We start from the raw sequence: 12,699 nt of genomic DNA, 5'->3' as shown, positions 1-12,699 counted from the left end.
GCGCCGCCTTCAGTCCAGGGCGTGTGATCCTGGAGACCCGAGATCGAGTCCCACGTCAGGCTCCCTGCATGGAGCCTGCTTCTCCCTCTGCCTGTGTCTCTGCTGCTCTATCTGTGTCTCTCATGAGTGAATAAATAAAATCTTAAAAAAAAAAAAAAAAAAGAACTGTGTCTGGAACATGTTAGTTAAGCTATTCCTCAAACATATTTTCCACTGTAACACAACCCCCATCATCAATCCCTACCCTTTGGGAGGTAGAACAGACTTGGGTTCTGAATTCTGACTCCACTAACTTCCTAGGAGGTCTTGAGCAAGTTACTTATCATCTCAGGTACAAAACAGGAGTCATAAGATCTACAATGAAGGACGTTAAGATAGAGTGGGTTGTCGTGAAGGTAGACTAGGTGTGCGGGGTGTTTTCTCCCCTCTCTGTACCTGGTGACATATTATTCAGCCTACAAAGTCTAGCATAGGATAATTTCTCACAGAAACCTCTCCCCCCGCTCACCACCACTACCATCTGCCCCATAGTTTCCCTTCTGAAATTTCCATACACCCTACATTAGAACATAGCTCAATAAGCTGCTTGTTCAGATTTGTCTTTCCCATTTTCCACACCATGAGCTTCTGGAGGAAGAGTTCGTGTTTTATTGACCTTTAACCTTAATGACCAGTACAGACTGGGGCCTAAAATATATCAGCTGACTAAATGAGTAAAACTACTCAAGGCCCAGTGGCAATGGTGTTTCCATCCACTCAGGCCATTATCTGTTCATATTGAGGTTCCACAGAAGTGTCTTTGTACTTCTATGACACATTAGTTATTTATGAACTCCCCTAGATTGTGAACTGCTAGTATTATCTATGCCCTCATCTCCCATATAGAAAGTAATTTGTTTGTATCTGAATGATTGAATTGACTGATTGGATTACAAAATATTTCAACCTCCCTGGGTCTATTCATTCTTTCAGATTCTTCCCAGGCATGTAGGCATGAGGCAGGGGATTATATTTATTTATTTTAAAGATCTTTAATTTTAAGGGTGCCTGGGTGGCTCAGTTGGTTAAGTATCTGACTCTTGGTTTTGACTCAGGTTGATCTCATGGGTTGTCACAGATCAAGCCTCTCATGGGACTCCACGCTCAGTGAAGGAGACTGCTGGAGAGTCTCTCCCTCCCCCTCCCCCTGCCGACTCATGTGCTCCTTCTCATATAATAAATCTAAAAAAAAGGGGGGGGGGTGGGGAGGGGTCCCTGGGTGGCTCAGTAGTTTGGTGCCTGCCTCCTGGGTCCTAGGATAGAGTCCCACATCAGGCTCCCTGCATGGAGCCTGCTTCTCCCTCTCCCTGTGTCTCTGCCTCTCTCTCTCTTTCTCTCATGAATAGATAAAATCTTAAAAAAAAAAAAAAAAAGATTCTTAGTACAATCTACCCCCCATATGGGGCTTGAACTCACAACCAAGATCAAGAGTCCCATGCTCTACCAACGAAGCCAGCCAGATGCCCTGAAGCAGGTGATTAAATCGCAAGGAGTATCCTGGTAGCTTAATAGAGCCAAAAAAGTATACCAAGGATATCAATATAACTAAAATGCACCATGAACTTAATATTGACACTAAAACAACTTTTAAGGTGGACAAATAATTTTATTTTGTGCATGCAAATACATGTCAAGTACTGCAAACTTTTTCCATCAATTTTCTCTCAAACACTGAAAATCATGATGCTCTATTCTGTGAACAGCCAAAGCTAATATCTCTTCACTTCAGTGCTACAGCAAAAACACACAGAATTCACTCTTTGCTATTCACTATCATCACAACCCTCATTGTTCCATCTCTGCCCTCCCCCCATATACAGGCCTTATAAATCCTAGCCTTCCCCCATTTAACCCTATTCCTATAGCACAAAGGGAAACATTACAATTTGGAAATTCAAATTGAAATAAATGGAATAGAATTTATTCCCATATATATTCCCCATTTCATTGTACAGAATTATTTTAAATTATAGTTTTAAATAGAAGCTGAGTATATGCCTTAAAAATGAGCATTAAATCCATCTTAGAGATGGTGCCTGCTTTTTACATGATGGGTGTACACCATCTTTAATTTCATTTACATTTCAATCGAACAATAGATTTGCAAAGAAAATGTCTAATACAGACGTAAAAATATTCACACTAGAGCTTCACAATCGGTTGTACAATTGACAAACAGGCCTCTTTTCCCAAACTTTCCAGCTAAGCAAATTTATAAAATGTAATCAATGCAACAAGAAAAACATCTCTCTTTCACTTCCAGGGAAAAGAATATGCAATAAACAGTATTAAATGCAGACAGCAGTTGCTGCAAGCTAACCACGATACTCCCAAGTGGCTGTACAGTGGATATGTGCAGTACAAATAAAAGCCACATGTGTTGTATCACAACTACAGTATAATTGTTTGCCCAGCTAAGAGAATGCATGCACTTCCATGCCTTGGGTTATAAAGTGAGGCCTAATTCTCGACAGATAGATGGAATATATGCAAATGACCTTGGCTTTTGGCAGTACTAAGTGCAGCCAGTGTCTATGTTCCACTGGTTTGAGGATATTTTTAAATTTTTATTTAAAAAAAGAAAAAAAATGCCAGTTTTGGAATTGGGGGAATAACTGCTCTTGGAGTAGAAATAAGACTCCACTCAAATGTGGGGTGTTCTGATCAGTGGCCTTGACTCCCTGTATTCCCTTGCCAGCAAAGGGATACAAAGAAACTGCTAGTATAAAGGAGTAACTAGCAAATGTTTTCAATTTATCCAGAAAATGGGATACTCCTGGAGCATGTTCATTTGTGTTCTGCTTGCAGAAGGGGTTCTTGTGAAGGAGTTACAGTAAGTGATCCCATGGACACTCTTCATCACTAAAACACAAGAAAAGTTCTTCCAGGAAACTAATACATAGTTGCAATGCAACCTTTCCCTTTAACTACTCAGTTACCAATACTGGTGACAGTCTGCTCAGAAGACTACATGAAGAAGGTAGGGAAGAAATATTCAGATTCAAAGTTGATATCACATACTGAATCTGATCATTACAATTCCACCCCTATCAATGAGACAACATGGGCTTTAACATCAAAAATGCAAGAGTTAGCTAGATGGGTTTTAAAACAATGTTTTCAAATGTTTAAATGATCCCATTTTAAATTCCTAGAGTATGCTGTGCATCCTATAATTTTCTCAAGGCAGCATATAAAATTGGGATGTGCTTTATATACTTAGAATCAACTCGAAATTTGAGTGAAAATGACTAGATCCATATAAATGGTATATTTCAGTTCTCGTACAGAAGGGGAGGTTTCTCTTACTATTGTCTTGTGAGAGTAAATTACTAGGAAAAAAAAAATCAGTGCCACCGACCCAGTGAAGCACTACCTTCTCTTGAAAACTATGATGCACCAACTTCATGCATGACACTGGCTTACCAGACGCTACTGAAAGGAAGTCATGGCAGGAAAGGCAAGGGAATCTGCTCTGCTCAGGTAAGGTGGAATACATACGTCACTTTCTCAGGTTTTAGAAAATGTACTGACGCTAACAAAGGAAAACTACTGAGGCTCTATTCACAGAATCTGAACAAGGCATACAGCCTTCAGAGTGGGATTTAGAAATGGAAAAACAAAACCACAAAAAGTAAAACAAACACCCTACCATTTTCCCACTTTCCAGACATTAGACGACTTTTTCATAATTACACCACAGGCACCATATGCAGTTTAATTACCAACATCACACCTTTCCTCTCCTATTGTCTTTTGTACTGATTTCAAACATACATACATCACAACATGTTGGTAAAAGGGTCAAATGATGGGGAATGTACCCAATTTTAAAAAGTCACATCCTCGATCTGATTTATAATTTTTTTCCTCCATGACATCAGGGAGTTAACTTTCTGAAGAAGGATCAGAAAAACTGCTCTTTCTTCTGAAGTGGCAGAGAACCAATGTCTTTCCTTCACATGAAACCCACCAAGAGAAACAGAAGATGGTCACTACACATAAAGGATGCAATACAGAAAAATCCCAACACAAAAACAATTCCTATGTTGTTAGTGAGAACAAGAGTAAGTTTTTAAGAACAGGGAGTTATTGTTTTATGGGATCACCTGCTGCAAGACAAGCATTATTTTAATATAAATGTTCTGAGACATACCAGTAAGGTTGGCAGGTATATACATACACTGATGCAAATGTAATTTCACTGGACAAGTAGGCAAACACCTAAGCAGTTTATCCCAAACCCCTCCAGCAGAGCACAACCAAGTTTCAAAATTTCAGTTTTAAAATTAAAAAGATAAGGTTAAATACACAAGATCAATTTATGTAGTATATATTCACCCTCAGAACGTGCTGAAGATGTTTTGCGTAGTTCTGTTGCACAGAGGGTTCTTTCCCTGAGGGCACATAAGGAGCTCTCAAACTGTTAATAGGTCTCTATTTTGTAACAAAATAGTAATTTTAAAATCTTAAAAAAAAATACATTACCTTCAACATGGAAGATCTCACTATTTAAATATCCATGAAATAGACATACTAGTTTGCATACCCTTTTTTGGAAATACAAACAGTAAATAAAGTACATTGGAAGCATTTTAAATGTAATAAGCACATATTTATAGAAGGGTTCTGATATAAATTATATAACAATCATGTTCCTGTAATATCCTAGGCTAATTTATAATGTCAGAAATAAGTTAATGTAACATGGTTTAAAACTCTTGTTCCTATTCATTTCAGGTTACAGAATGAAATAAATAAAATGTCTTTGTAGGGATAGGGAGCACTGGCCATGGCATAAAGGTACAGTACTAACCCAAGGAAACAAAGTCAAAGCTACTGTGCTGTTATGCTACAAACATCTTCATACATTTGAATATTAAATAAATGTGTAAGATCTTCCATACTGACACCAGAATATCAAAACTACCCCCTTTGTTTCTCAGGTATATTTACAACTTATCAGTCACCTTATGAGCATGTTCATTAAGACAGGTATCAAACACCAGTATTTACTCATTCTGATCAAGAAATTTCAGGGAAATGTCAACCCTCCCACCCCTGGAAATGTGCACAAAACTTTTTATCAAAATCTTATCTGATACAATGCTGTGGTTTTGTAAAACAACTAAATAGCTCAGACGACCAATAACATGATCCTGTTTAAGCATCTTGCTAGCAGGAAAAGCCCTTACATACAGTACACCTGGTGAAAGATCAGCTTGGCTTAAAATATTCCAGTACAATTTTCAGAGTAAACAACTTCACAGAAGTTAATTAAAAAAATAATAATAAAAGTCAAACTAATCTCAAAGAAACCGAGGGAAAACAAAGAGACAAACTATAGGTAAGATCACCAGGAAGGAATGCCCGGCTTTTGTTTCCAAATGTTGACTGAAATTTAGGTTTCAGTAAAATACCTCCCACAAATCTGGGGCATGGATGGTTGAACATACTGCATACTTCCAGATGCCAGGTCCACTTTTCAGTCACATTTAGCAGGGCAGAAATTATTCGTGTTTTTAAGTATGAATAAAGGTTAGCCAATGTCCTATTATTACATGGTTCATAGTCTTATCAACCTAACAGTCAGAAAACAAGGAAAATTAAACCCCAACGTGAAGTAACAACAAACAATATTTAACCAAGATATTGCAATGAACATCCAAATTAATTAGTTAAAAAAAAAGAAAACACAACCCAGCAATACCATCTTGTTAGTCAGTGCAAACACTACATACAGGGTTTTCTCAAGAAAGCTGAAAGCACCTGATTCTTTTGCCAAGTCATCAGATTCAATAACGTACAGGCTTAAATCTGCATTTTAAAAAACTGCCATTACATTAGTGCATAATTTATCAAAATTTTAAAAACGATTCTGCATAACTTAGGAGAATTTAATATCTAGTACATCAGCTGAAAGACTTAGGCACTTGGTTATATATTTAATTACTTACTTCAACAAGTAGCCTGTGTATAAATATTAACAAAGCAGAAACTATTCTTGAAAAATGGAAAACTAAAAAAATTTCAATGCTACAGATAAAAGCACTGCACCACACTCCTACATATAATGCAGTAAAGAAAGCTAGTATATAACCCTGTAAAATTCTATGGTAAGAACGTCTAACTCCACTCTTCAAGGTAAAAAAAAAAAAAAAAAAAAAAAGAGAAAGAAAGAAAAAGGAAAAAAAAAGAAAAAAAGGGAAAAGAAAGAAAAAATTTTAAAAATCCATGCAAAGTTCCATGAAAAAGATAAATAAAGCAGCTGGAATGAGATGGAAATTTCTCTCAGCAAAACATAAAAATAGAAATAAATAAGTTAATTAAAGTCTACTTTCACTAGATGTATCATTGTAGGATCCTGCTAGTTTAATAACTGAGTTGTTAATTTTCTATAGAAGCCATTTAAAATAGGAAATGGCTCAGTTACTGCACCGGATTGCTACAAACTCATAAAAAGCTGCTTGAAGCTTAAGTTAAATGTCCAAATTCCAATCACCTCTGGAAAGTGAACGTGTTACCCTAGTAAAGTAAATTTTCTTTTTTTTTCATAATGCTAATGCAAGAGGGCTTGAAGTATCAAAGAGTCCACAGGAAATGGATGCCCCCAGTAATATCTTTTTTAAAAAAAATATACATTATATAATATATATTATATATATAAAAAGCTAGTGTAAATGCTTCCATGGTATGGTCACAAATTTGAAGGATGAACCTCCTTTCAGCTGTTAACCATCTTCCCATTTGCAACAGGTTTTAAAAAGTCGTTTTTATCTTCAGACATAACATGAGTTTTCAGAATGAGGTTGCCAACACTGACGGATGTGGTGATGGGGAGACAACTTGCATTGCCAATGGACACTGGGAGTGGCTGGCTAAAGCAAGAAGTTACCGGCAGAATTGTTTTTTGCTCCTCCCTGGGAGAAAATAAATGACGTTGAAAACAAATTAGCTTTAAGTGAAAACTTTAAAGAATAACCATATACGCTTAATTAATACAAGTCGTAACAAACCTGAAGAGCCCCTCACAAAGACATGTCTTTATCACTAAAAAGTATCAGCGTTCACTAAAAAAAAGTCCCATTTTCCAAAAATATTAAAAAAATTAAAATATTGATTAAGGCCAACAAACTATCAACTTCAAGCGTAACCCATATTTTTGACAGTAATTATATAAAATGGCAATATTAAATCCAAGAATACCTTAATATGATTTTTAAAAAGGGAAACCCTACATCTCGTCTTAATTCTCCATTGTGCCATCTAGAAGTCAGCCTACCAGACTGAGGAAGTATAACTTGATGCTGGAGCATGAGGACAAACTTTTATCCCAACAAAAAGCAAGTTTCAGGCAACTTAAATGGGCTACTCTGTTCGTTCAAATTTCCCTCTTCTCTCCTACAAATCCAGACTGACCTAATTATTGTCCTATTACACAGGGTCTTCCCCTCACAGAATAAAGCCAAAAACGCACTGGACACTGCATCTATTTCTCTTTAAATATTCACAGCCTATGTCCACTGGTTAAGAATTATCTGTCTAACACTCACAGAATCACATGGTCTTCACCTAAACTCTGTCTCTTCTGCTCCAGCGGCTCCTTTTGGTGCTGCTGGACTGGGTGCCCATTTTCCACTGCTGTTCCATTCAGCAACTGATCATTTTGAGAACTGATACCAAGCTGTATGTCCAGGATCTCCTACGAAAATAAAATGTTGATCTTTCACTATGAAAGTATTTTATACTTTAATTTCCAACGGAAGAAAGCCTCCTAAATATCTAATTGTGGTACTTACTTCAATTTGTTCCCCTTGTCCATCAGGTTCATCAGTATCAAGTGCCGAAAGCTCTAACTCAATATCCCTATCAGGCTTAGTATCGCTTGCATCTTCTGTGTAATCACTCTGTAATTAAGAAAAATGCTAATTTATACCTGTGGAAGCTGGGGCTTCCCATTTAGATGAAACTGGGAAGCCCAAAGATTGAAATAATTATATAAGAAATCTGGTACTACAATGTTATTTCTATCCTGAGGTAGGTTGGTTGGTTGGTTGGTTGGTTGATTTATTTATTCATTCATTCATTCATGACAGACACAGAGAAAGAGAGAGAGGCAGAGACACGGGCAGAGGGATAAGCAGGCTCCACGCAGGGAGCCCAATGCAGGACTCGATCCCGGGTCTCCAGGACCATACCCCAGGCCAAAGGCGAGGCCAAACTGCTGGGCCATCGGGGCTGCCCTCTATCCTGAGTTTTAAAAGCAATCATCCACTAGAAAAAGGCACACTTACATGCACTAAGTAGTGGCATAAACCAACATAATCGCAAACATCAAATGCATTAAGCATGAAGCTGGGAGGTTGTTTCTTTACCTCTCCATTTCTCAGTTCAATTTCTTTGCTTAGAAGATTTAAGGAAAGGTGACGGCCTTCATCCAGGGAATTCCACTTCTGCTGCATGGCCAGAGCATTGGCCTCCCTTTGAAGAAGCAATGAGTTACTCTTGGCCTATAGGAAAAACAAAACAAAACAAAACAAAACGAAAGTTAGCTTCCAACCACAGCTTCAACTGTCATTTTATTTTTTAAGCTTTCAAAGCTGAGCAACAGTCTACCTGCTGAAGTTCAATGCTCAAGAGGTCTCCAGTACTGGAATGCTTTCGATGACCAGATATATCGGTAACAATGAATCTGTCCCTTTAAAGAGAAACAGGTTTACAGTTATAAAAGTGAAATCGATGAAGTAACTGAAGCATTAATGGCCACACACCATACATGTTTTCTGTAATGGATCAACCCTGTAAATTTCAGTCATCATTCCAAAGGTAATTTTTTTTTCCAGAAATCTGTTATATAGCTAAAATCATCAAAACATACTTCACAAATAACAGGGGGGTAGGATCTATACTCTGAGGATACATACAAGTCTGAGAATAGAGAATCCAAGAGAATTAAGAGTAACATTACCGTTCAATATAGTGTGCTGATGATGTGGCCTCGTTACCATATGCACTCCACCTTGAATCAACAGCATTGACATAAGGAACATAATCTACAGACATGCAGAAAAAATAATGATCAGAAAAGTGAAAAATCAGTATATAAATGTGAACATATACTTTTAAGAAAAGATCCCTATCTTTATCCAATCAGCCATGCTCTCCTAGCTAAGCCATTTAATTCGGAGCTTCCTGTGGTTGTTAAATGGAGGTAAATATTCTGTACCTCACAAAATGAGGATTAAAAAGCACAGTGTTAAGGATGCCTGGGTGGCTCAGCAGTTGAGGGTCTGCATTTGGCTCAGGGCATGATCCCAGGGTCTTGGGATTAAGTTCCGCATCGGGCTCCCCATGGGGAGCCTGCTTATCCCTCTGCCGATATCTCTGCCCCTGTGCGTCTCTTGTGAATCAATAAATAAAATCTTAAAAAAAAAAATAAAACAAAAAGCAGACAGTGGTAGGACATATCAGATGAGGTATTAGTAAGCAGAATTACCTGATACACTGATAGGCTTAGTGGCACTTCCTTGGGAAGCAGTGGCCTGGACAGGATCCGTGGTATGGTAACCTGTACGTGAAGATCTGGAAATTGCACCCCATTTTGAGATGATAGGTCCATCACTAAATGGAATTATTGGGTCTTCTTCTTTTGTCCTTCTCTGAGTTTCAAATAAATGCACTCTTCTCTTAACATCTCCACTGTCCAGATCCTGCATAAACCAAAGAAAATCAATAAAGGGATTGTCAGCTATTACCTCAGCTAGTAATATACAGATAGATGCTTTCAAAAGACATGTAATTAAGTTTTCTGATAAATTTAACTCTATCTATAGGTCTCAACGGTAATCCAACACCTAAACCAACATCTATTTTAAACTACTGAACTATGCTCAAATAATTTAAATTTTTTTATTGGAGTTCAATTTGCCAACATATAGCCTAACACCCAGTGCTAATCCTGCCAAGTGCCCCCTCAGTGCCCATCACCCAGTCACCCCAACCCCCTGCCCACTTCCCCTTCCACTACCCCTTGTTCATTTCCCAGAGTTAGGTGTCTCTCATGTTTTGTCACCCTCACTGATATGTTCACTCATTTTCTCTCCTTTCCCTTTATTCCCTTTCACTAATTTTTATATTCCCCAAATGAATGAGACCATATGTTTGTCCTTTTCCGATTGACTTATTTCACTCTATGCTTAAATAATTTAAACATCAAATGCAATTTATTTCAAACTTAAATATAACTCTGCTGCTTTACAGAGGACTTATATAGCAACAGTGTGAAAAGAAAGCATTGAATCACTCTAAAACTTGAGTCAATATGCATGATATCCCCCTGCCCCCCTAAATCATACCATTAATACAGCATTTGAATTAGCAATTACATCTCTGGGCTCTGAATCGATGGCATTTATACAGGAGCCTATGGTGCCACAAGACCAGGGAGAATAATGAGAAAGATGATCTTCTTCAAATTTTGTACCACTCACACTCTCAGAGAACTGATAAAAACAAAACAAAAAAATAGCAAAGCCAATTAGTACAAATCTTAAACTTACAAATTTGTAACTAATACAAAGTAACAACTATAGAATATACAGGACTTCATAGAGAACAACTAAATCTTCAGTAATTAATAAAAATAATCATCATAAGTATTTTTTGGGTTTATTACATTACTATTTGGGTTTACATTATTAATAGAAAATTTTTTATTTATTTTAATTTTAATTTTTTTTTTATGATAGTCACACACACACACAGAGAGAGAGAGGCAGAGACACAGGCAGAGGGAGAAGCAGGCTCCATGCACTGGGAGCCCAATATGGGATTCGATCCCGGGTCTCCAGGATCCCGCTCTGGGCCAAAGGCAGGCACTAAACCACTGCGCCACCCAGGGATCCCTAGAAAATAGAATGATTTCTTTTTGTCCTTTCAAGTACTCATAAGAAACCTGATACTATCAAAACCAATCAATAAATACTTACAGCATGCCTCTAACATCTCTAACATGAATGAGGTACTCCAAAAAAAAAAACAAAAAAACAAAAAAACACCACATACACACACCACAGTCGGTACTGAGGTTTATAATTCTCCTGAAAAAATACCAACATGTAAATATGGGAGTATAACTGATAAACCATGTAGAATTAAAAAAAAAAAAACTCAAAAGCAGCTCTCTTGAACTAGAAGAAAAAAATTGGACAAATTTTAAAGGGACTGTGAAAATTATTACTGGATCAGAATATTAAAGTTTAATAATCATTAAATCTAGTTTAATGATTGTACAGATATAGAAAGCCAAGGTCAAAAAGATTAAATTACTTAACCAAAGTCATATTACTAGCAAATGGCAGAACTGAGTGTCAGGAAAAAAAAAATTTTTTTTTAAAGTAATCTCTATACCAATGTGGGGCTTGAACTCATAACTCCAAGATCAAGAGTTGTATGCTCTATGCACTGAGCCAACCAGGCTCCCCAGGGAAATACTAATTTCTTAAAGCACAGAATGAAAAAAAAATAGTAAATGCATCTTTGTATCAAGCAAGTGGCAACTCTATTACTCTGTTGTTAAGATATTTAGCTGCTTTGAAGAAGTCTAAGTTAAAAAAAAAATTTTTTTTTCTTTTAAATTTAGTTGAGAGAATGAGTAGGGGGAAGGACAAAGGGAGAAGCTGACTCCTCACTGAGCAGGGAGCCCAACGAGAGGCTTGACCCCAGGACCCTGACATCATGACCTGAGCCAAAAGCCACCGTTTAACCAACCAAGCCACCCAGGAGCCCTAAAGAAGTCTAAGTTTGATGAGAAATTTGGATTTAGTTAAAAAATTCAATGGTTTATTGAAATATTTATGGATGAAAAAATATGATGTCTAGGATTACTTCAAATTAATCCAGAGGCAAGAGAGGGTACAAATGAAACAAGACTAAGTAGATAATTGGGGATGAGGGGACAGGGGGTTTATTATACTACCGGGTCTACTTTTGTATGTGTTTTAAATTTTTCATTACAAGATTTTAAAAAGTTTTTTTTTTTTCCTATTAGAGCCTGTAGGAATAGAAAATAAACCAAGCTAGAGGTATTTAAAAAATAATAATGTTTTGTTCAACATATAAAAATACTGAAAAAGGGCACCCTGAAATGATCCTGGTACAAAAACTTGTTTTGTAACAAGAACAACCATTAACAGTGATGTAAAACTGCACAAATAAAACAGTAGGCATTTCTGCACCACTTGTAAAAAGTAGGGAAGAGATGCCTCTGCTAGACCAAGATTCAAATCTCAGCTACTTACAGGCTGAATTTACTTCTTGGGCAAATTACTTAATTTCTCTGAGTAGGATTCCTAAAAAAAATACAGACCTAATACCTGCCCCCTAAGATTTTTGTGAGAATTAAATAAAATAACATTATGTAAATACTTAGTACAGTGCCTGGCACAAGTAGGTGCTCAATAAATGGTAGATATAAATCTGATTAATTAAAATCAAAAAAACAATGAGAACTACACTGCTGGAAAGATTTTCAATTCTTGGTGGGAAAAAGACTGACTTCATGGTCTTCAGAGTCTTACAATGCCTAACTGTAGTGCTCATTACATGCTCAGTGTTCAAAGAACAAAGCAGACTCGACTGTATACCAAATCACTGCAAAAC

General features: G+C 37.0%; 1 protein-coding gene across 5 annotated transcripts in view; it reads right to left on the bottom strand.

Annotated features, from left to right (window-relative positions):
* The window catches only part of RC3H2 (ring finger and CCCH-type domains 2), a 61,319-nt gene that overhangs the window by 7,948 nt on the left and 40,672 nt on the right, over window positions 1-12,699 (bottom strand). For 2 of the 5 annotated variants that reach the window (XM_025475045.3, XM_025475042.3), the window contains 8 exons: window positions 10,395-10,541; window positions 9,536-9,749; window positions 9,008-9,092; window positions 8,656-8,737; window positions 8,415-8,549; window positions 7,839-7,946; window positions 7,593-7,741; window positions 1,625-6,959 (listed from right to left, as the gene is read on the bottom strand). In XM_025475045.3, the coding sequence (XP_025330830.1) occupies window positions 6,764-6,959; window positions 7,593-7,741; window positions 7,839-7,946; window positions 8,415-8,549; window positions 8,656-8,737; window positions 9,008-9,092; window positions 9,536-9,749; window positions 10,395-10,541 (1,116 nt within the window). In that variant the 3' untranslated portion in view covers window positions 1,625-6,763. Of the gene's footprint in view, window positions 1-1,624; window positions 6,960-7,592; window positions 7,742-7,838; window positions 7,947-8,414; window positions 8,550-8,655; window positions 8,738-9,007; window positions 9,093-9,535; window positions 9,750-10,394; window positions 10,542-12,699 lie in introns of those variants that run through there. The other 3 variants (XM_025475046.3, XM_025475043.3, XM_025475044.3) reach the window with 3 other exon arrangements.

Source organism: Canis lupus, chromosome 9 (genome assembly GCF_003254725.2).
Source record: "Canis lupus dingo isolate Sandy chromosome 9, ASM325472v2, whole genome shotgun sequence".
Taxonomy (NCBI): domain Eukaryota; kingdom Metazoa; phylum Chordata; class Mammalia; order Carnivora; family Canidae; genus Canis; species Canis lupus.
Note: the sequence above shows the minus strand (reverse complement) of the source record. Positions and strands in the feature narration are given on the sequence as shown.